The sequence below is a fragment of the Suricata suricatta genome, chromosome 12 (assembly GCF_006229205.1).
Source record: "Suricata suricatta isolate VVHF042 chromosome 12, meerkat_22Aug2017_6uvM2_HiC, whole genome shotgun sequence".
NCBI classification, from domain to species: domain Eukaryota; kingdom Metazoa; phylum Chordata; class Mammalia; order Carnivora; family Herpestidae; genus Suricata; species Suricata suricatta.
The window spans coordinates 7,812,458-7,832,913 of NC_043711.1; the positions used below are offsets into that span (position 1 = coordinate 7,812,458).

Genomic DNA, 20,456 nt, shown 5'->3' on the forward strand with positions numbered 1-20,456 from the left:
CCAAAAAAGCTCTGTCAGCCTGGACCATGAGCCTGGAGAAAGCACTGTGTCTGCATCTCGGGGCTTAGTCATAAGGGGCAGGAGTTAGGAGCTGGGGTGGGGTGGGCTGGGGAGATCAGGGCAGGCTTGCACACTGCAGGGAAGCTGGGGTGCTCAGGGCGCCCACAGGCCGAGGCCCTGGTAGCCAGCTGGGAGGCCTCAGGGGAGGCCTGGGAAGAGGAGGGAGCCGACCCCGGGGGCGGAGGTGCGGGGGCAGGTGTGGGGCAGGCGGCAGGTTGGAGGACAGCCTTGCCGGGCGCCTCTCCGTGGTGGCGGGGCCCCCGGAGGCTGAGGCATGCGTGCCTTCTCTCCCTGGCAGGGCTCTCCAGCAGCCAGACGTGCTTTCGTCCCCCAGCTCCGAAGTGGCAAGTTCAACGTCTTGCTCACGACTTACGAGTACATCATTAAGGACAAGCACATCCTCGCAAAGGTAGCGTGTCCTTGTATAGAACACACCTAACCGCAGGCGGTCTCGGGATGTCAAGGAGCACCCGACCCAGGTTGTCACACGTGTGTCATGCACTCTAGCTCCTGAGCGCTTCTGCGCAAAGAGCGTCCTCACACATGGTGCCTCCTGACCCGCCAGCCCTGTCCTCAGTGTGCCTGGCAGGGTCACGGTGAGGCCGGCTTTGTCTCTGCTGACTCTGGTGGCTGTGGCCCTCCATCCCTGGTGGCTGTGCCACCTCCACCACAGCCCTGGGGACCCCAGTCCACGAAGCGAGTGTGGGTTTGGCATTCAGGGCTGAGGACTTGCGTTCCGTCGGCCTTGGGCTGCTGGGCTGGCACACGTTTCCTGGGGGTTGTGCAGGCCAGGGAGCTTCTGGAGAGATGCTGTTGTGAAGGCAGCTGTAGGCAGGCCAGCGCTGGATCACTGAGCCTGTACCTCGGCCACCCGTAAAGCAGGCACGGTCCCTTGCCTGCCAGGAGCTCATTTTTCCTGGTTTGGAGGCCGAAGATGATGCGTGCGTTCTTACCACTAACCATCCCGCACAGGTTAGGTCGAGGTTCTGGCCCAGGGATGGAGGTGTTCACAGGTCCCTTCTAGGGCCTTAGTCGTTGTGATGATTTGGGTGCTTCGTGTCCATCCCTGGCATGTAGACGAGGGAGCTGGGGTCCAGTGAGCAGGCTCTTACCCTCATGCAGGTCACCCCTTCCAACTCAGTGCAGAGCCTGGCCCTTCCCAGGCCCGAGAAGGAGGCTTGCAAAATCCTTATCTGGCGGGGGCATGAATGGATGTCAAGGCCAAGTGACGGGGGCTCCTCCTGGGAGGCCTCACCCCGGCTAGCGCTGCCCTGTTCAGCCTGGGCAGCTGAACCCTGTGCCCGCGGGAGAGGGAGTGACGCAGGGAGCAGTTGGGACACTTGTCACGGTGTCCTGCAGACTCTCGCTCACCGTGGGGCTGACGTCAAGCCGTGTCTCTCGGTCCCGTGGTCACCAGCAGGCTCTGGGCACAGCCCCAGCCCCTCGGAGCTCACAGGCTGAACTTACCTGTGCTAGCACTGCCTTGAGAGGCACAGCCTGGGGGTTGGAAAATGTACCCACTTCTGAGCCACATCCCCTGCAGACTGCCACCCCCACCCCAGGGCCCTCTAATCAGCGAATGGTGTGTTATTTGGAGTACATTTCTGTGCTCCACACGAGCATATGTAATCTGGGGGGAAACCAGAGTACTTTTCTGTAAAGCGTGTTGTTCGCCCAGCAGCAGGTCACGGGCATGTCTCCCCGTGTGTATCTCTGCACTGCCTGCTTCATGGAGGCCGTGTCATGTGGCTGTCGCTTGTTGGGGGTCCTTGATACGCCCGTGTTCTTCACCTAAATCTGCCGTTCCGGCTGGAGACTTGCCTAAGGGTTGGGGGTGTCTTGCCAGGCTGGGGGCGACCCTGCTGCCGCTCCCCCCCCAACCACCTGCTCTGGGCCCGCAGATCCGTTGGAAGTACATGATCGTCGACGAAGGCCACCGCATGAAGAACCACCACTGCAAGCTGACGCAGGTCCTCAACACGCACTACGTGGCCCCGCGCCGCCTGCTGCTGACGGGCACGCCACTGCAGAACAAGCTGCCCGAGCTCTGGGCGCTCCTCAACTTCTTGCTGCCCACCATCTTCAAGAGCTGCAGCACCTTCGAGCAGTGGTTCAACGCGCCCTTCGCCATGACCGGGGAGAAGGTGTGTGCGCACGGCTGGCTCCGCACCGGCGGGGGTGCGGCGGGGAGGGTGGCGTGCACGCAGGCCTTCCGCAGGGGAGCCTCACCCGAGTGGACGGTCCCAGGCTCGACGGGCCTCTCTCAGGTGTCCGCCGAGTGCCCGCCCAGCGGGCCAGGCCTGTGCTAGGTGCCAGGGCAGGAGGCCACGTCTCCTTGGAACAGCGGCCCAGGTGCTGAGACCAGAAGGCAGGGATCGTGCGTGTGAACTCTGGGGAATCGCTCAGGGCTTCCTTGACCCTGTGCCTCGGGTCCAGCGAGGGGACAGCAAGCAGTATGGCCCCGAGGCAGCTGTGGCGCTGGTGGGGCACAGCTGGAGGTCCCGAGGGTCCTGCTGGTCCCTCTAGAGACTTCAGATTCCACCCCAAGGGTAGCAGCAGGCTCAGGAGGTTTTAGTTACGGGAGCAGTACAGTCAGATTCTGAATATATTGTTTTTAACAAGTGCTGTGATTAACATCTCTTGATGTCTGTATGGCTGGGGGTGGCATCGCCAGCCTGAAACCCAGGCGTGGGCCACAGGGGCCAGGTCCTTACTGCCTGACAGGGTCTGTGCGCCGGCTCCCAGCGTAAGCCTCCTGGGCCGTTGGGGATCGAGGGGGGCTTAGGGGCTGGTCATGCTTTCTGTTGAAGGAGGCTGCGTGGCTGGAACCTGGTGGTCGAGGAATGGGGCACAGTTGTGTAGGTGGGAGATTCATGGGGAGTGTCACTGCCCCTGGGGGCTAGCCTCCCTCCCCCCGCCTCCCGGGGCCACCAGTGTATCTGGCCCAGCCAGCTAGTTCCCAGTCATCAGTCATGAGGGCCTCCGTGGGCAGGTCCATCAGGTCACCTGGGGCCACCTCACCGTCATCCATGAGGCCCCCTCTCCCAGGTGCCAGTGGAGGCAGAAGCCATTCTGAAGGAGAGACTGGTTTTTCCAAGGGGAGCCCCCAGTTATCACATCCCCAGGAACCTCATTCCAAGCATATGGCTCTTGTTTAATTTATTTTTAAGGTTAGCCAGAGTTCTAGAACTCTACCATGGGTTATTGGGAGGCTCAAGGAAAATAACTTTTAAGCCTGGTCTACTTGACTCTTTTATTATTATTATTTTTTAATGTTTATTATTTTTGAGAAACAGAGAGTGTGCTCCTGCACCTGTTGGGGAGGAGCAGAGAGAGAGGGAGACACAGGATCCAAAGCAGGCTCCAGGTTCTGAGCTGTCAGCACTGAGCCCGATGCGAGGCTCAGACTCACGAGTTCTGAGATCATGACCTGAGCTGAAGTTACTTAACCCACTGAGTCACCCAGGTGCCATTTAAAAAAAAATTATTTTAAAACTTATTTTAAAATAATTTTTTTAATGTCTTTATTTTATTTTTGAGAGAGCGAGCAAGTGAGCTGGAGAGGGGCAGAGAGAGAGGGAGACAGAATCTGAAGCAGGCTCCAGGGTTCTGAGCTGTCAGCACAGAGCCTGACGTGGGGCTCGAACCCATAGATGGTGAGATTATGACCTGAGCCGAAGTCTGACGCTTGACCAACTGAGTCACCCAGGCGCCCCTATTTATTTTTGAGAGACAAAGAGAGACAGAGCACAAGCAAGTGAGGGGCGGAGAGAGAAGACACAGAATCCAAAGCAGACTCCAGGCTCTGAGCCGTCAGCACAGAACCTGATGCGGGGCTCAAACTCACAAACCGTGATATCATGACCTGAGCTGAAGTCAGACACTTAACCGACTGAGCCACCGAGGCGACCCCTAATTTTTAAAAGTTGAACTCATTAGCAGCATAGCAGACACCCTGGGTGAGCGGCGTTTCTTTCCCCCTGTCCCCGTCAGGCTGAAATGAGAGGGGCTTTATGGCTCACAGCAACAGAGCTCTGCACAAGGATCATTCATTGTACACCAGATGTTCTAGAAACGTCGCTCTGTCCCACCTGGGCTGGAGACAACAGAAGCTTCTATTGTGGGGAAGCAGCCCAGTGTGCTGTTTCTTTTCCTAGTAAGGCCTGTGGGGTGCAACTTCCTGGAGCCTTGGTTTCCACACCCTAAGGACTCCGTGGAAGGTTCCAGATCCTTACGGTTTTCTAAAGGAGAGGGGTGCCCCACCAAGCCCCCAACAGTGTCAGGCAGCCTGATGCAGGCACTGAGGGCAGGGTGACTCTAGGTGGCCCTGCGCAGCCCCTCGCCCCACCCCGCCCCTCCCGGGAGGTAACCCAGGTCTGCTTGTCCCGTGGCGGCGCCAGGTGGACCTGAACGAGGAAGAGACCATTCTCATCATCCGTCGTCTCCACAAAGTGCTGCGGCCCTTCCTGCTCCGGCGGCTCAAGAAGGAAGTCGAGGCCCAGCTGCCTGAAAAGGTAACAGACGGCTCTGAGTGGACGAAGCAACAGTGCGGTGTCGGGCCAGGGGCTTTCCGTCCTAGGCCCGGCCGGGTGACGCCCTGGGGACAGTGGACCCGGTCTCGTCTCGGCATTGTAGTGTCCACGCTCCTTGCTCACATGCGCTGTGTCTGCCGAGGGGAGGCGGGCGGGGATCAGAGCGGGAACCCCCCACCCCCGCCCCCCGCCCTGGCGTCTGTGAACCGGAGGCCTGGGCAGATCCTGTCACATCCCATCCCACGGTGTCTGGAGGATGTGAGCTGCTTGGGAACCCGCTCACCCCACGGGATGGCTCTGGCTTCTTGCTCAGGGTCCCCGTCCCCCAGCTGCCCCCCTAGACATCCTCCCCTCCCCACAGCGGGACATGCAGTACTTGCCCTTGGGCTCCTGGTGGGCTGGAAAGAAGCTTCAGGAAAGTAGCCAAGTTGCCCCTTCTGGGCCAGCACGTTCCATCCATTTCTCTGTCCAGTTGTACCCACCACAGCCTGTCTGCTTGTTCCCCAGCGGTGGGAACTCCTCACCATCACCCCCTTGTGCCCTCATCTGAGCACGTGTCCTGGGGCCCAGGTTGTCTGCGAGGCCCCGAGGCCAGCGATGGGCTCAGGCTGGGCATTAGGCTCAAAGACTCTCAGCCCTGACTGCGATGTGTGTCCCCTGCAGGTGGAATATGTCATCAAGTGCGACATGTCTGCGCTCCAGCGTGTGCTGTACCGGCACATGCAGGCCAAGGGAGTGCTGCTCACCGATGGCTCCGAGAAGGACAAGAAGGTTAGGTACCCCCCCCACCCCGAAGTCCGAGGCAGGTGGGTTGGGTACAAACAAGCCAGGTGTTTGGGGCTTAGGCACATTGTCACCACCTGAGCCTTCTGCCTCCTTGGAGTTTATACCATTGAGATCAGGGCTTGATCTGGTGGTCATCTGAAGGGCATCAGATAGCTTCAGTTTAAGTCATACCTGGTGGGAACAGCCTCACTCAGTGAGGAAAGACGGATGGCCCGTTTCCAGGGATTCCCCCAAGACCCTCCCAGCGTGTCACTACCCGATGCCCTCTGCTTCGGAAATTCTGGCCTGCTGCAGATGCATCCATCAACAGGGCGGAGCCCTTTGCCACCCCCAGCAGAAATTCCCTCCTAGGTCCCTGATTCTGCCCCCGATGCCTCAGGCTTGGCCTGCCTCCCTATGTCTTCCCCTCCATGTTTTCTTTGGGCCCTTTCTGGCCTGAGCGGTTGCCACAGACACCCAGCCCCTGCGTCCGTCCTTCTCTCTGTAGCCAGGTATCTTCCCACGTAGTCCGGGCCCGTCTGGTGGCAGCCCCTCAGGGACTCCTCCCCGAGGCCTGCGACCAGGAGGAATGTTTGTCAGTCAGCCTCAGCTCTTTGCCAGTGTCCCTTCCCTTCTGTCCTACCAGCCCCTCCAGCATGCCAGGCAGTCTCTGTGCCCCCGGCACTGGCTCGGGGCCCTCTGTGCCTCCATGGGAGCCAGCCCCTTGCTCCAGACGGTTGTGCCGCGAGCCATCCCTCCCCGGGGAGCCCCCTTCTAGAGTCCTTCTCCCGCCCCTGCCCCCGCGTGCCTGCCCCAGCGACAAGCCCCAACACGGGAGCCTCTCTTCTGCCTTCCAGGGCAAAGGTGGCACCAAGACCCTGATGAACACCATCATGCAGCTGCGGAAGATCTGCAACCACCCGTACATGTTCCAGCACATCGAGGTGAGGTCCCCCCCGGCCCCGGCCCCAAGCCCTTCTGTCTGGGCTGAGCCCTGGCACAGAGCTAGGTGTTCCTCTCTAACAGCTTTGTATTTATTAATTAAAAAAAATTTTTTTAATGTTTATTGTTGAGGGAGAAAGTGTGAGTTGGAGAGGGCCAGAGAGGGAGACACAATCCAAAGCAGGCTTCAGGCTCTGAGCCTTCAGCACAGAGCCCAATGCGGGGCTCAAATCACAAAACGCGAGGTCTTGATCTGAGCCAAAATTGGACGCTGAACCGACTGAGCCATCCAGGCGGCCCTCGCTGACAGCTTTTTAAAAGGTAGTTTATAATACTTGAAGTAGGTGATTAGGTAATGCCTGTATGTTTCCTTGCTCTTGACATGTGTAAGTGCTTATTGTAAAGAATCCAAATGATGTAGGAAACATGTGATAGAAATTAGAGCTCCCGAAAGCCTAACCCTGGAGAGCCACAGAAACCGACGAGGCCCTTTGCGGTTCTGTTCCCAAAGCAGCCTGCTAGCGTCCCTCGGCCCCTGCCGAGGCGGGGGTCCTTCCTATCTGGAGCTTCGAGAACAGCCTCTCTTGTCATGAAGTCTCTGGGTCAGAACTTTTTTGGGCCACGATACTCTTTGAGAGTCTGGATTCTTGCTTCTGAATTGCCCACGTATGTCCATACTTTTTAACGTAAAGTCTCAGGGGCTCCGCATCCTGATACCCCTGGGGTTCCATTTCTCCACCCCGAGAGTGGTCTCAGATGCCCCTTATGGTGGTTTACAGTGTTGTCCCGTGACTGACTTTTCTTTGGAGGCGCCGAGGGAAGGGATGTCGGGACGGAAAAGCTGCGTACGGCATGTGTGTGTGGCCTCAGGGCCGCTGTGGGAGATCTGTGTGCACTGGTGCAGGGCTGCGGGCCCCCTGCCTGCCCGGCCCTGACCTTCCTCTCCTTCTGTTGCAGGAGTCCTTCTCCGAGCACTTGGGGTTTACCGGTGGCATCGTGCAAGGGTGAGAGGCTCCCCAGGGAAGGGACGGGCACGCGGGCCCCGTGCCAGTCTTCGGCACTACTTTGACTGACTTTATCGCTCTTGTGACCTCTGTCCAGTTTCAGAGGCAACCGTGTTCGTGGCAGAACATTTAGAAAGTATAGACAAACGCGAAGAAGGGACTCAGTCCTCCACACCTTGAGCGTAGGCCCCCGTTAACCTTACGAGGCAGCCCTGGCTTCCAGGACCCACCGCACCACGGCCGGGCTCTGGGACGGCTGGCGGCCTTCTTATCTACTCCGAGCCTACGCTCTGTCCGCTGAGAGAAGTGGTATTTGATCCACCTTGTCACAGCGCTGAACCCGGGCTTCGTCAAGCCCCTGTGTGGCCCTGGGCTCTGCGTCTAGATCGCGTCACTGCAAACAGCTTTGCTGTGGCACTAACGCCATCATTTCTCTGGCTAGTGAACTGCTCTGGAGAACAAAGGCACCAAATAAGAGATCAAAACGTTCTTTTGCTGCATATCTTTTGTACCACAGTGTGTCACCGGGGTCTCACAGAGTCGGGGTCGAGCCCTGCCCTGGCGTTTCAGCAGCGCTGGCTCACTGTCCACCCTCAGCCTCAGTCTGCACAGCTATAGGCCAGGGGCTCCTGGCTGGAGTGAATAAGAGACTCGGCATCGGCCCTGAACCCCGCAAGGGGTGCGGTGTGGGCGCTCTCCAGCCTGAGCCTTTGCTTCTGGAGCTTCTCTCACGGAACAGGGAGGACGCCCAGCCTCCTGTTGTCCAGCGCGGTTGCTGATTGCGTCTCTTCCCGTTCTTTTTTTTTTTTTTTAGATGGTTTTTTTATTTATTTTTGAGAAAGAGAGACTATGTGAGCAGGGGAGGGTCAGGGACAGAGAAGGAGAGACAGAATCTGAAGCAGGCTCCAGGCTCTGAGCTATCTGTTAGCACAGAGCCTGATGAGGGGCTCGAACCCATGAACCGCGAGATCATGATATGAGCTGAAGTCAGACACTTAACCAACTGAGCCACCCAGGCGCCCCATCGTCTCTTCTCATTCTTAAAAGTGTCTGAGTTGGACGACAGTCGTGTGCTCACCCTTGACCATGACCGGCCCAAGCATATTTTATTTCGGTTGGAATGGCTTTGCGGAAACTCCACAGGGGTGAGAGGGTCTGCCTAGGAAGCCACTTCTGTGACCTTGACCGTGATGACCAGCCTGCCCAGGCACACAGGTCAGCATGGAGGTGGGCGCCGTCTCCTGTGCCCATCTGCAAAGCGCCGTCGTTAACGTTCTTCCCCGGCTCCCTCCGCTGCCTAGGTTGGACCTGTACCGGGCCTCCGGGAAGTTTGAGCTGCTTGATAGGATTCTTCCCAAACTACGGGCCACCAACCACAAAGTGCTGCTGTTCTGTCAGATGACCTCCCTCATGACGATCATGGAAGACTATTTTGCGTATCGCGGCTTTAAATACCTCAGGCTCGACGGTGAGTGTGACCAAGAGAGTTGGTTTGTTGAGGGGACTCTCACCCGCACCTGCCAGAGCGTCTGGCCGCCACCCCGTCCGTCACAAGGCAGGGCAGGGCCCGGAGCCTGGGTATAGCTTCAGGGCCGAGCCTGCCACGTTCAGCGGCACAGGCCTGTGGGACTGGCTGGCTTAGGAGATTGGCCAGCCTGGGTCTGACGCCCGGTCTCCTGGACACGAGGCTCCTAATCTGCGCACTACAGATCTGGGTCCAGTGGTTACGGGGTATCACGCAACAGCCCTGTTTTGGTTAGAGTGGCAGAAATCCATATCCCGTGAGCATGCGGAGGAAGTCCACTAGGCTGAGGCTTGCTTCAGGTGCAGCTGGACCCTGGCGTCTCGAGGATGTTGATGAGCTGTTCTCAGACTCCTGGCTCCTGTCTCCCACCTTGGCTTCGTGCGCAGGCATCCTGGGCAGGCTCTCTTAATGCCTGTTCAGCCAAGTCCTCAGTGGTCCCCAGCAAAGGGTGCAGCCCATCTCTTCCCCCAGAGGTCCAGGGGCTGGCTCTGCTTAGGCCGCTCTGAGCCACGTGCCCCTCTCTCCAGTGCCACGTGGTTGTCGAGCTGTCCCTGGTCAGGCGCGGAGCCCGTGCCAGAGCCACATGCACCGAGGGTGGTGGGTGACAGAGAGAGGGTGCTGGGATGCAGGGTGACAGCAGGGTCGCCTGGGAACAGTGCTTGGCTGCGACCCTCGTGCTCTCATGGCTTTTGTCCCTGCCCATGGGAGCTCTGGAGGGGTGGGTGTGCAGCGAGATGGTGACAGCATGGTCTGACACCTGTCAGCTGGCCAGGAAGGCCCTGGTCTCTGAGTGACTGGTGGAGTGCTCGGACCCCTGAGCGCAGGGAGCTGCTGGGGTGAACGCCGTTACGCAGGCTGCTGCTTTCCCACGGCTGCTCCGAGCTTTGATTGAAGCTCATTGCCAGGTGCGCCTCCTTGAAGGCCGTGCAGCTGGGGGACCTGTGGTCGCTGGCGGATCACCTGTGCGTCTCTGCCCTCCCCGCCCCCACGTCCAGCCTGTGCCCAGCCTATGCCCATCATGCCTCCTTCAGGCTGGTCTTACAGTGCCATCCAGGGCAACCTTTACAAACACAGATGACACCGTGTCCTGCTGTGACCCTTCCAACAGGACGGCCCGGCCTCTCCCGCCTCCTCTCCTGTCCTTCAGGGGCTGGGCCTTAGGGAGCACTGGTCCCTGTCTGCGTCACCGTGTCAGCCCTCAGAGGAGGGGCTATGGGTAGAGAGCATGTTCCCACGTGCCATGGTATCTTTCATTTGCCCCGTTTCTTTTGCCTGCTCGGTCACAACTGTAGGGACCCGTGTGGTCACAGGCAGAAACCCCAGCAAAGAACAGATCAAAGGCGGGGGTTCCGCAGCACGCTGTGAGATGGAACCTTCCACCGTCAGCAGTGAGAGCGAGGGTGCGGGGGACCCTTCTGCATGGGCCTGCCCCTTCCCTGCTCCAGGCCTCGCCTGTCCCCCTGGCAAGGGGCAGCCGGAGGCACGTCTGGAGCCCAGGCTCCTGTGGGCATCGGGCCTCTGTGCCCCGTGTCGTGATGTGTAGGAGAGTGGCTGGAAGGTTTGAATTTTCATTTCATGACCAGGATGATTCCTGATTTTGCCACAAGCGCTTTTGCTCTGAGCTGCCAGCAGGCCAGGCAGTTTCGGTGCTGGGGGTCGTGTCCTGGGTGGTCGCACGAGAGTCCCTGGGACTCCGGGAAGAGGGGAAGCCCTTCCAGCCTGTGGGGAAGAGTCGCTGTTGGAGGCCCCCGTGTGCCGCCTGCAGCAGATTCTCCTTGTGAACAGAGAAGCCCCTTGCGGTGTGAGCGAGGCTGGCGCTGGCCCTCGGCCCATCACCCGTGCCAGGCTCTGTGCCAGGCACCCGCCGTGCTCGGCGCCTGCACTGGGTCGTCTTACTCCTGCCTGACACAGCAGCCCGCTGGGGCCCTGGCTCCTCTCCCCAGGTGGCAGGAGCGGCATTAGCTAGTGTCCCCGTGAGCCCGAAGCTCTCGCTCGTCACGGCTGGTGCATTTGTGTTTAGTGATCGTGGCGCTGGCCCCGGAGGCCTCTGCAGGTCACGCACGGGCACCGTCCCGTCGCTCCCCGCCCCTCTCCATCACCCCACTCCCCGCGTGGCCCCCCTGCTGACCGCAGGCCCCCGCGCCCTGCAGGCACGACCAAGGCGGAGGACCGGGGCATGCTGCTGAAGACCTTCAACGAGCCGGGCTCCGAGTACTTCATCTTCCTGCTCAGCACGCGGGCCGGCGGGCTCGGGCTCAACCTCCAGTCGGCTGACACTGTGATCATTTTCGACAGTGACTGGAACCCTCACCAGGTACGAGTGTGCTAGCGCCCCGGCAGGGTTGGGGGGGCTCGAGCCTGCACGGAGACCCTGCCCGGCGTGAGAGTCCGTGGCCCCTACGTCTCCTGAGACCTTGGTACAGAAGCTCAGAGAACATTCCTCTCTGTTTCTCAAAACATAGTGATGTTTTTGATTTTGGGAAAAAACCTATTCCATTGCAATAAAAAAAAAATCCCGAATTTATGGAAATGCATAACGAAAACTGAAAACATCCCAATTTTCTCAGCTGCCGGTCATTGTTGCTTTTTCTGTGACACAAGCCTTCCAGGCCGCGTCCTGTGCGCACTCTGACAGCTGTGCTCTAAAAACCCGGGGGGCCCGTGGGTGTGCCGCCGCTCTTCCTTCCCCACCTGCCGCCCCCCCACCCCCCGGGGCTCCAGGCCGCCAGCCACAGAGAAACGGGATGTTACAGATTCAGCGGTTTCCAGCTTTTCCCGGTGTTTCCTCATAAAATGACAGTTTTTTAATGCAGATGTCGATGGCCCGAAACAGTGTCGCAGCTGGTTCCCCTCCCACCAGTGTTGCTCTCTCTGAGCAAGTGCCGGCACGTGCCTGCACGCACACACGCGTGTTCGGGTTCTGACACACACAGCGTGTACTAGCACGTGATTTCCCCTGGAACACGTGAGAGCTGGTGCGCTGCTTGTCTCGGGCCAGCACACTGGGGGCCGCAGCTGTCTCCGCAGCTGCCTGGTGACCGGGCATACGGCGGCCCGACCCCCCTCGGCACGTGTCTGGGTTTTCTTTCTCAGTGTGACCGCCTGGGGAGCCCTGCTGTCCCTCCCCTGGAGTGTTCGTACAAGGACACAGCGGCCCATCCACCCTCAGAGGTGGATTGCTTGGCCCCTGGCAGCGACCTCACATTCTGTTCGCCTGTGCCCCCGCAGCCGCCCTGGGACTCTCTGCCCCCAGCAGGGTAGGAGCGTGTGCTTCCGCACAGCCTGGCGGCACCAGGCAGCAGTGGGAATTCTAGCCCCTCTGGCAGGCGGATGCTCTGGTTGGTACTGGTGACCCTTTCCACCCACAGACGGGGGCCTCCTTCTCCCCAAGGCCTCAGCGCTTGGCCGGTTTCCTGAGAGGTGGTTGGGGCTGTGCTGACCCCATCCGTGGGCAGACCCTGGGCCGAGGTCCCCCTGGAGCCCTGCCCTCTGCCACACTAAGGGCATCAGAAGCCACTAAACTTTCTACGGGGCCTGGGGCGCAGTATCTAGTGCCTACCCTGCCGGGAAGCTTGCTAGCCGAGCCGGGGGCATTCCTGTCCCGCCCCACCCCCTACAGGCATGGCCTCTGTCGACCCCATGAGGTGTGACTCGAGCGTAGGCCCACATCTCTCCTGGCCCAGATGCAGCGCCTCAGAGGGGCCCTCCTGATTCGGGGCCGGCGGTGAGATAGAGATAATGTCCATTTGATCAGAGCTTTGCCCTGCAGCATGCTTTGGGCTGAGTGCCAGGTCCCGTGCCACCCTTGTCCCCACACAACAGCCAGGAGAAGGGCCCGTGTCAGCACAGTGAGTCCCGAGGCTCAGAGAGGCTGGGCCTCAGCTTGGGCCCACAGCCAAACCAGACACTGCCAAGGTGCTGGCCGGCTTCGGCCCTGTCCCGTGCATAGTGTCCTTAACACACACGGCCACACTGCGTGCAGGGCCCTCCTGGGGTAGGTGAGGGGTCCTGTGTCCACCATGACGTGAACTGCTTGGAAACATAATCCCCCAGGGCTCGACCTCCGATTTGGATTTCCACCTAAAGCCCTGTAGGATCCCAGGAAGGCAGGTCGGGACAATCCTGGGGTGACACCAGCCCAGCCTGGGCTCTGGGTTGTGTTCCTGGGCTCCCAGGTGGGGAAGCTGGGGGTCAGTGCAGGAAGCCGGAGGAGGCAGGCACTCGAGAACTGGGAACGCCTTTCCCGACGGCGTCGCAAGGTTGACTTCCTCTTAAAATCACGTGGAGCTGGTGGAGCCGGATCGGGACTGACTCCCGTCTCTCCCTCCAGGACCTGCAGGCCCAGGACCGTGCCCACCGCATCGGGCAGCAGAACGAGGTGCGAGTGCTCCGCCTCTGCACGGTCAACAGCGTGGAGGAGAAGATTCTGGCCGCGGCCAAGTACAAGCTCAACGTGGACCAGAAGGTGATCCAGGCCGGCATGTTTGACCAGAAGTCCTCCAGCCACGAGAGGCGTGCCTTCCTGCAGGCCATCCTCGAGCATGAGGAGCAGGACGAGGTGAGGGCAGCGCCGGCCCCGACCCCCTCCCCGGCGTGAGTGGTGGACGCATGAGCGGCTTTCATTTTTGTTTTTTTACCTTTTTTGCACTCTTATTTTTTTTGCATCCCTTTGGAGTAAAGGGAGTGTGGGCTGAAAGGAAAGAGGATGAGTACTTGCTTTTTCTTTGAAGTGGTTTTTTTTTCTAAACTACTGGTGAAAGGCGCCGGATTGACAGCCCTGGAGCCTGAAGTCCTCTATCTATCCACAGAGCAGACACTGCAGCACGGGCAGCGGCAGTGCCAGCTTCGCCCACACTGCCCCTCCGCCAGCGGGCGTCAACCCCGACCTGGAGGAGCCACCTCTAAAGGTGAGAGGGGTAGTTCAGTCTCCACGCCCATCCGGTCCTCGGCTTCCCGGCTGAGACGGCCAGCAAGGGCCCTGACCCCACGGAGCGTGCGTGTGCGTGTGCGTGTGTGCCTCTCGCTGCCACGTGGGTCCCCATCCACCGCAGCCGGACCGGGACCGCCAGCTCGTTGCCCGTGGCCTGCCGCCGCCCAGCCCGGCCTCTCCGCACCCGAACTAAACGTGTGCCACCTTCTAGGAAGAAGACGAGGTGCCCGACGACGAGACGGTGAACCAGATGATTGCCCGGCACGAGGAAGAGTTTGACCTGTTCATGGTAAGCGCCGCCATGCCTCCCACACCGCCCTGTCGATGCCAGATAGAACAGATCGTCCCGGGGACAGCGGTGTCCCCGGGGGTAATGGAGCCGTGGGCGCTTCTCAGGGTGGCCCCACACTGCCTCCTGAGTGACCCAGCTTTCTTCCATGGCCTCTGAGTGTTACAGCAGTGGTGGGACATGCATGTGTGCACATGCGCGCACACACACACACATACAGTGTCCTCTTTGTGATCCTGAGTCCTGCAGAGAGTGTCTGTCCTCCCGAGTCCTTTGTCCTTGAGGCTCCCTTTTATTTTATTTTTCTTTAATGTTTTATTTATTTTTGATACAGAGAGAGACAGAGCATGAGAGGGGGAGGGGCAGAGAGAGAAGGAGACACAGAACCGGAAGCAGGCTCCAGGCTCTGAGCTAGCTGTCAGCACAGAGCCCGACGCGGGGCTTGAACCCACGAACGTGAGATCTGACCTGAGCAGAAGCCGGAGGCTTAACCGACTGAGCCACCCAGGTGCCCCGAGGCTCCCTTTTAAAGGGAGTTGACACTGTCCCAGGCCAGTGGTCGGTCACGGCTGCTCACTAGAAAGCACTAGTCAGCATGGAATCAGAGCGTGGGCCCTTGGCAGCCCTTCTGCGACCTTCCAGTCTGTTCTGGAATTCTCTGCCCTGAGGTGGAGCTCCTAGCAAGGGTCCGCTGTCGGAGCCGGGCCGGCCTGGCCATTGCAGACGCCAGAGCTTGTGTTCGCCTGCCTCCCAGCATCGGCGTCCGAGGCAGCGAGGCCTCCCCTCCCCGCGGCCCTCGCTCGCGCCCAGCTCACGCCTCTCTCCCTCTGCCCCCGGCCCCGCGCCGCCCCCCAGCGCATGGACCTGGACCGCAGGCGCGAGGAGGCCCGAAACCCCAAGCGGAAGCCGCGCCTGATGGAGGAGGACGAGCTCCCGTCGTGGATCATCAAGGACGACGCCGAGGTGGAGCGGCTGACCTGCGAGGAGGAAGAGGAGAAGATGTTCGGCCGAGGCTCCCGCCACCGCAAGGAGGTGGACTACAGCGACTCGCTGACCGAGAAGCAGTGGCTCAAGGTACATGCCGGAGAGGGCCGCGGGGGCGGGGGCAGAGGCCGGCTGCCGGACCGTGGGCCTCGTCCCGGATGCGAGCATGCCCCCTGGCAGCCTTTCTCGGTTTTCGTCAGTGACAGTGACGACTCTGACGTGGGGTCAGCTTGTTGGGTTCCTCCTGACCCACATAGTAGACGGTGCCCACGTGGCCCCAGGCAGCCGCGAACTCGCCACTAGGCACACCTGGCCTCTGCGAGGTGTGGGCTTCCAGGCGCCTGTCGGGGTCAGGGGGACACGCAGTGATGAGTTAGTGATCGAATCGCCTTGCCACGTGGTAGCAAGTGCCAGCTGGGATCAGACAGCCTCACTCTGGGCACGTCACCTCCCAGAGCCGGATCCCCACTCACCTGCAGCGTGGCTGCTCACGAGTAACCCCCTACCCAGGCCCAGCAGCATAGCTGCTCACGAGTAACACGATCATGGCTCCTAGCAGACGCACCTGAGGCCTGTCAGCAGGCGTAGGCAGCCGAATCAGGGCCACAGGGGTCTGGTGGCCCGCCATGCCAGCACAGGTGGCAGGTTGAGTCGTGGTGGCACGTCAGGCCTCTCCCCAAGCTCGGGGCTCTGAGTGCAGAAGTGATGACTGGGAATCCAGCCATGGAGTTTGGTAGAAGTCTCTGTGACGCAACAGTGCTCAGGAAGGCAGGTGGGGCCCTGGGGGCACCCCACTTATTGGCACACCCCGGGGTGAGCGCCGCTGCCTTCTCACGTCTCTGGCCACACTCCCTGGGCTCCTCCTGATGGACTACGGCCCCAGAGCCCCCTCAGCCCGCAAGGTCTGGCGGCCGTGGCCCCGTCCAGGAGGCCCCGGACTGCCCAGACTAGCCAGCTGGCCTGCTGAGCTGGGCTCGAGCAGAGCCGCTGAAACAGGCCGGGGAGCCAGGGGACCTCGGGGGGCACAGGCGGTTTGTCCTGCTCCTCACCCTTCAGCCCCGAGCTTCAGGGACGGGAAGAGAAGCCCAGTTGATGGAACATAGGCCCAAACAGACCCGTTCAGCTCCCACGGCCCTGCACTTCTCCGACACGGGTACCCTTTAAAAAAATAATTGCCTGTGTGCTGGGACTGTTCTGTGTATTTTTTTCTTTTTTCTTTTTTTAACGTTTATTCTTGAAAGATAGATAGAGCGCGAGTGAGGTAGGGGCAGAGAGAGGGAGACACAGAATCGGAAGCAGGCTCCAGGCTCTGAACTGTCAGCACAGAGCCCGACGTGGGGCTCGAACTCACGGTCTGTGACATCATGATCTGAGCCAAAGTCGGACACTTAACTGACTGAGCCACCCAGACACCCCTTTTGGTTTTGGTTTTGGTTTTGTTTTTTCTGAGTAGAATTCATAGACCACTGAGCTCACTCACTCAAGTTGCACAGTTAGGCAGGTTTAGTGTGTTCAGAGTGTGCAGTGATCACCGCAGGTCAGCTTTCGAACATTCTCGTCGTCTCAGATAGAAGCCCCTTCCTCTTCAGCTGTCCTCCTGTCCCTTTACTCTCACTAGCTCTTGCCTCGGACATTTTGTATCCATGGGGCCTCTGGAGTCTGGCCTCTTCCAGCAGGCGGACTCTTTCTGAGGTGTATCCGTGCGGTAGCAAGTGTCCTTCCTTTTCCAGGCCGCGCAGGGTTCTGCTGGACACACAGACCACACGCTGGTAATGTCACTGTTCGTGCAGACGCTTGGCCCGCTCCCTCTCCCTGGCTGCTGCGCACAGCGCGGCCCTGAGCGCTGGCGGATGAGACCTTGTGAGGAGCTAGGAACGCTGAGTCAGACGGGGATGTTGCGTTTTCCAAAGCGGCTGTGCCATTTTACTTTCCCGCGGGCAGTGTGTGACTGTTCTCGCTTCTCCATAGCCCTGCCTACACTTGTCACCTGACCTTTGGATTGCAGCCATTCTGGGGGCTGTGCCGTGGTGACCTGGTCATGGTCTTTACGCGCACTTTCTCAGTGGCCGGCGGGGTAGGGCGTCTCCTGATGAGCCTGTGGGCCACTTGGCAGATCTTCTTCCAAGGTCTTTTCGTCAGATGTGTGGATGGCAGGTGTTTTCCCCTCCTCTGTGGGGTCTCGCTTTCTCGATGGAATCCTTTGAAGCACAAACGTCTTAAGTTCTGACAACGTCCAGCATATCTATTTTTCTCCTCCTGCTGGTGCTGCCGCTATGGTGTGTGAGACTGTTGAGAAATTTTGTTTTCTTTCAAGGGGTTTTAGAATTTCGGCTTCTACGTGTGGGCCCGTGGTCCTTTCCCAGTAGTTCTTGTTCAGGGTGTGAGGTGGGGGTCCGACTCCGTCCTCTCCCAGGTGGCTGTCCCAGCTGTCCCGGCCCCGTTTGTTGTGAAGATCTTTCCCTGTAGAGCGTGCGCCTTTTTGTATGTCGGACCCGGTGAGAATTTGCATGAATAAAACATAACACCAGGAAACGCATTTGCCCAAAACAAGTAGTGTCTTCTTAGTGCGGGCGTTGTAACTGCCCCTGCCCCTTTCCGGCCGCCACTCTGGTGCCACGTGCGCCAAACCCTTCAGAATGTTGCTGGCTCGGGCCCTTCTGACCTGCGTGCCAGGCCCTCAGGACAAGACCCTAGTGTTGCCTCCCTCGGGTGGCTGCCACAGTGACCATAAACTGGGCCACTGACAACCACAACAGTTTACTCTCGGTTCTGGAGTCTGAGTCTGAAGTCAAGGTGTCCGTAAGGCCCTTTTTCCTCAGAAGGTTCTAGAGGAGGCTCCTTCCTCACCTCTTCCAGCTTGTAATGGCCCCGCTGCTCTGGTCCGTCTCCTGTGGCCTCTCCCCTTTGTGTCTTTGTGTCCTTTGCTGTCTCTCTTGGGGACATGCTCGTTGGAGTTGGGGCCCTCCCTGACCCAGGATTTCATTCTGCTCTTTAGGTAATTACATCTGTAAATGATCCCATTTCCACAGGAGATCATGTCCTGAAGTTCCCGATGGACATGGACTTTGGGGAACACTGTTCTACCCTCCACACACACCCTGGGCTCCCAGGGGACACCCTCCCCTCTGTCACCCTGCAGTCGCTCCTACCTGCAAGCACTCTTCCAGCTGTTCCTTTGGCCCGGATGCCTTACCCGCCCCCTGCCCTGCAGAGCTCAGCCTGGTGCTGCCTCTCCTGAGGCGCACCCCGACCCCCACCATCAGAGCGCCACTCACCCTCCTTCTTGGCGATCAACGCTTTTCACCACGTTTGCGAGATCTTTGCTTACACTCCCCTCCATGAGGGGTCTTTTCCCCACACTGTGTCCCCAGCACATCCCTTTGAGTCTCGTCCCTGCTCCCTTTTCTGAGTCCAGGCTCCCCTGGAAACGTGGCTGCTTCTTCCTTTATTTGCGAGGATAAAACGCACAAGGTAGCTATTGTCATTGAGAATTAATCGGCCGGTGTTGCTGGAAAGTTCATACCGTTCACGGACAGGCCCTTCTGCTCAGCGCTTCCCCTTCCAGGAGCCGACGCACAAGTAATGCGGCCTAGGTCCCGGCGTTACTTACCCCAGCACCCCTCCCCCAGGCGGAAGCCACCTAAATGCCCAGGAACAGGGAAGTGTAGTTGAGGGTGTGTTGTTCAATGAAACCCTAAGCAGACGTTCCGGAAAATGACAGGCAATACGTGCAGGATATAGTAAGTGAAAACAGGAGTCCCGATGTGATACGTGGGTGGACCGTGGCTCTGTCCCGCACGTGTCGTCGGAAGGCAGCGGGCACTGGTGGCCTTTCGCAATGTTAATGTCCCCGACACCACAGAACCGCGCACGTAAACGTAGTTACGGCGCCCAGGGTTCTGTGTGTTTCACCGGTTTTTCAGAAGAACGCAGAGGGCCTAGTGCAGGCGTACTGATAGTGTCACCCGTGGGTGGAGGGGTTCCAGTCTGTTTTTTTTTTCTTTATGGTTTTATTTATTTTTGAGAGAGAGAGACAGCGTGAGCAGGGGAGGAACAGTGAGAGAGCAGTGAGAGGGAGACACAGAATCCGAAGCCGGCTCCAGGCTCTGAGCTGTCAGCACAGAGCCTGACTGGGGCTCGAACCCACGAACCATGAGATCATGACCTGAGCCGAAGTCGGCCACTTAACCGGCTGAGCCACCTGGGCGCCCCTCCAGGGTTCCAGTCTTGCTCTGCATGCAGTGAGGCTATGCCTCTCTAACTGGTAAAGAAACTCTGACTGTCTGTTGAGGAGAGGCAGGCGCCGGGGCACACGGAGGCGCGGCGGGCCTGCCCTGGTCCCAGGGCCCGGCCTGAGCCTCAGCAAGCGTCCCACCCAGCCGGGCCCCGCGGGTCTGCGCCGCGGCCTCTGCCTGTCGACCTCGGTGCTGGCTGTCCTATTTTACCACTATTGACCCTGAAGGCCATCGAGGAGGGCACGCTGGAGGAGATCGAAGAGGAGGTCCGGCAGAAGAAATCCTCTCGGAAGCGCAAGCGGGACGGCGACGCCGGCTCCTCCACCCCGACCACCAGCACCCGCAGCCGCGACAAGGACGACGACAGCAAGAAGCAGAAGAAGCGCGGGCGGCCGCCTGCCGAGAAGCTGTCCCCCAACCCGCCTAACCTCACTAAGAAGATGAAGAAGATCGTGGACGCTGTCATCAAGTACAAGGACAGGTAAGCCGGGGAGCGCGGTGGGCGGGCGCGGGGGTGCCGTTCGCGGGGAGCCCTGCGGAAGGCGGGATGGGGACGCGGCTCCAGCAGAGGCCAGTGGTGAGCGAGGTGCAGAGGCAGGGGTCCGTGCCAGGATGGGCACGCTCACAGCGGTGGCACACGGTGACAAGGAGGCCCCTGGGGCCCAGGTGCAGCACAGGCAGCTCTTCCCCACCCCGCGCGTGCACGTGCGCACGCGGCCAGCAGCCCGGCTCTCACCCGGGCCGCAGCACGTCTTCCCGAGACAGACCGGGCTCCGCTCCTGGATCGGGGGGCCCCGCCCTCCCAGGCTCACCACATACGAGACCGCAGCCGGTCCGTTGTGGATCGCCGGCGCCATGTAAATAACAAATTACCGTCCTCCCGGGCCCTCCAGGGGGTCGCGTGCTCATTCTGCCGGCCCGGGGACGGTCGTGTGGAGTGGCCGGAGGGGGCCGTGGGCGCGAGGCCTGCGCTGTGCTCTCGACTCAGGTCCTTGTACACCCCGGTCTGGTCCATGCTGGCCGGTTCAGCCGTCCCCGTGATGGGAGGGTTGTCCTGCTTGATTTTATAGTAACACTCGGCACTCAGTCGTTAAGCAAAGTAAGGATGAGTTGTCATCTGGAGGAGGGGAAATGTCAGGGTGTAAGCTCTGAGCGCATCATTTGGCGTTCTTACCAAGTGTGAGGTTTTG

The 20,456-nt window shown here is 59.8% G+C and overlaps 1 protein-coding gene across 7 annotated transcripts in view; it reads left to right on the forward strand.

Moving 5' to 3' along the window:
• SMARCA4 (SWI/SNF related, matrix associated, actin dependent regulator of chromatin, subfamily a, member 4) overlaps window positions 1–20,456 on the forward strand; it is a 71,226-nt gene that overhangs the window by 32,375 nt on the left and 18,395 nt on the right. For 3 of the 7 annotated variants that reach the window (XM_029918845.1, XM_029918846.1, XM_029918851.1), the window contains exons 17-29: window positions 359–469; window positions 1,962–2,204; window positions 4,461–4,574; window positions 5,256–5,363; window positions 6,215–6,301; window positions 7,257–7,303; window positions 8,605–8,771; window positions 10,979–11,142; window positions 13,159–13,386; window positions 13,637–13,735; window positions 13,970–14,047; window positions 14,903–15,121; window positions 19,485–19,747. In XM_029918845.1, the coding sequence (XP_029774705.1) occupies window positions 359–469; window positions 1,962–2,204; window positions 4,461–4,574; window positions 5,256–5,363; window positions 6,215–6,301; window positions 7,257–7,303; window positions 8,605–8,771; window positions 10,979–11,142; window positions 13,159–13,386; window positions 13,637–13,735; window positions 13,970–14,047; window positions 14,903–15,121; window positions 19,485–19,747 (1,928 nt within the window). The remainder of the gene's footprint in view (window positions 1–358; window positions 470–1,961; window positions 2,205–4,460; window positions 4,575–5,255; window positions 5,364–6,214; window positions 6,302–7,256; window positions 7,304–8,604; window positions 8,772–10,978; window positions 11,143–13,158; window positions 13,387–13,636; window positions 13,736–13,969; window positions 14,048–14,902; window positions 15,122–19,484; window positions 19,748–20,456) is intronic. The other 4 variants (XM_029918849.1, XM_029918850.1, XM_029918847.1 and 1 more) reach the window with 3 other exon arrangements.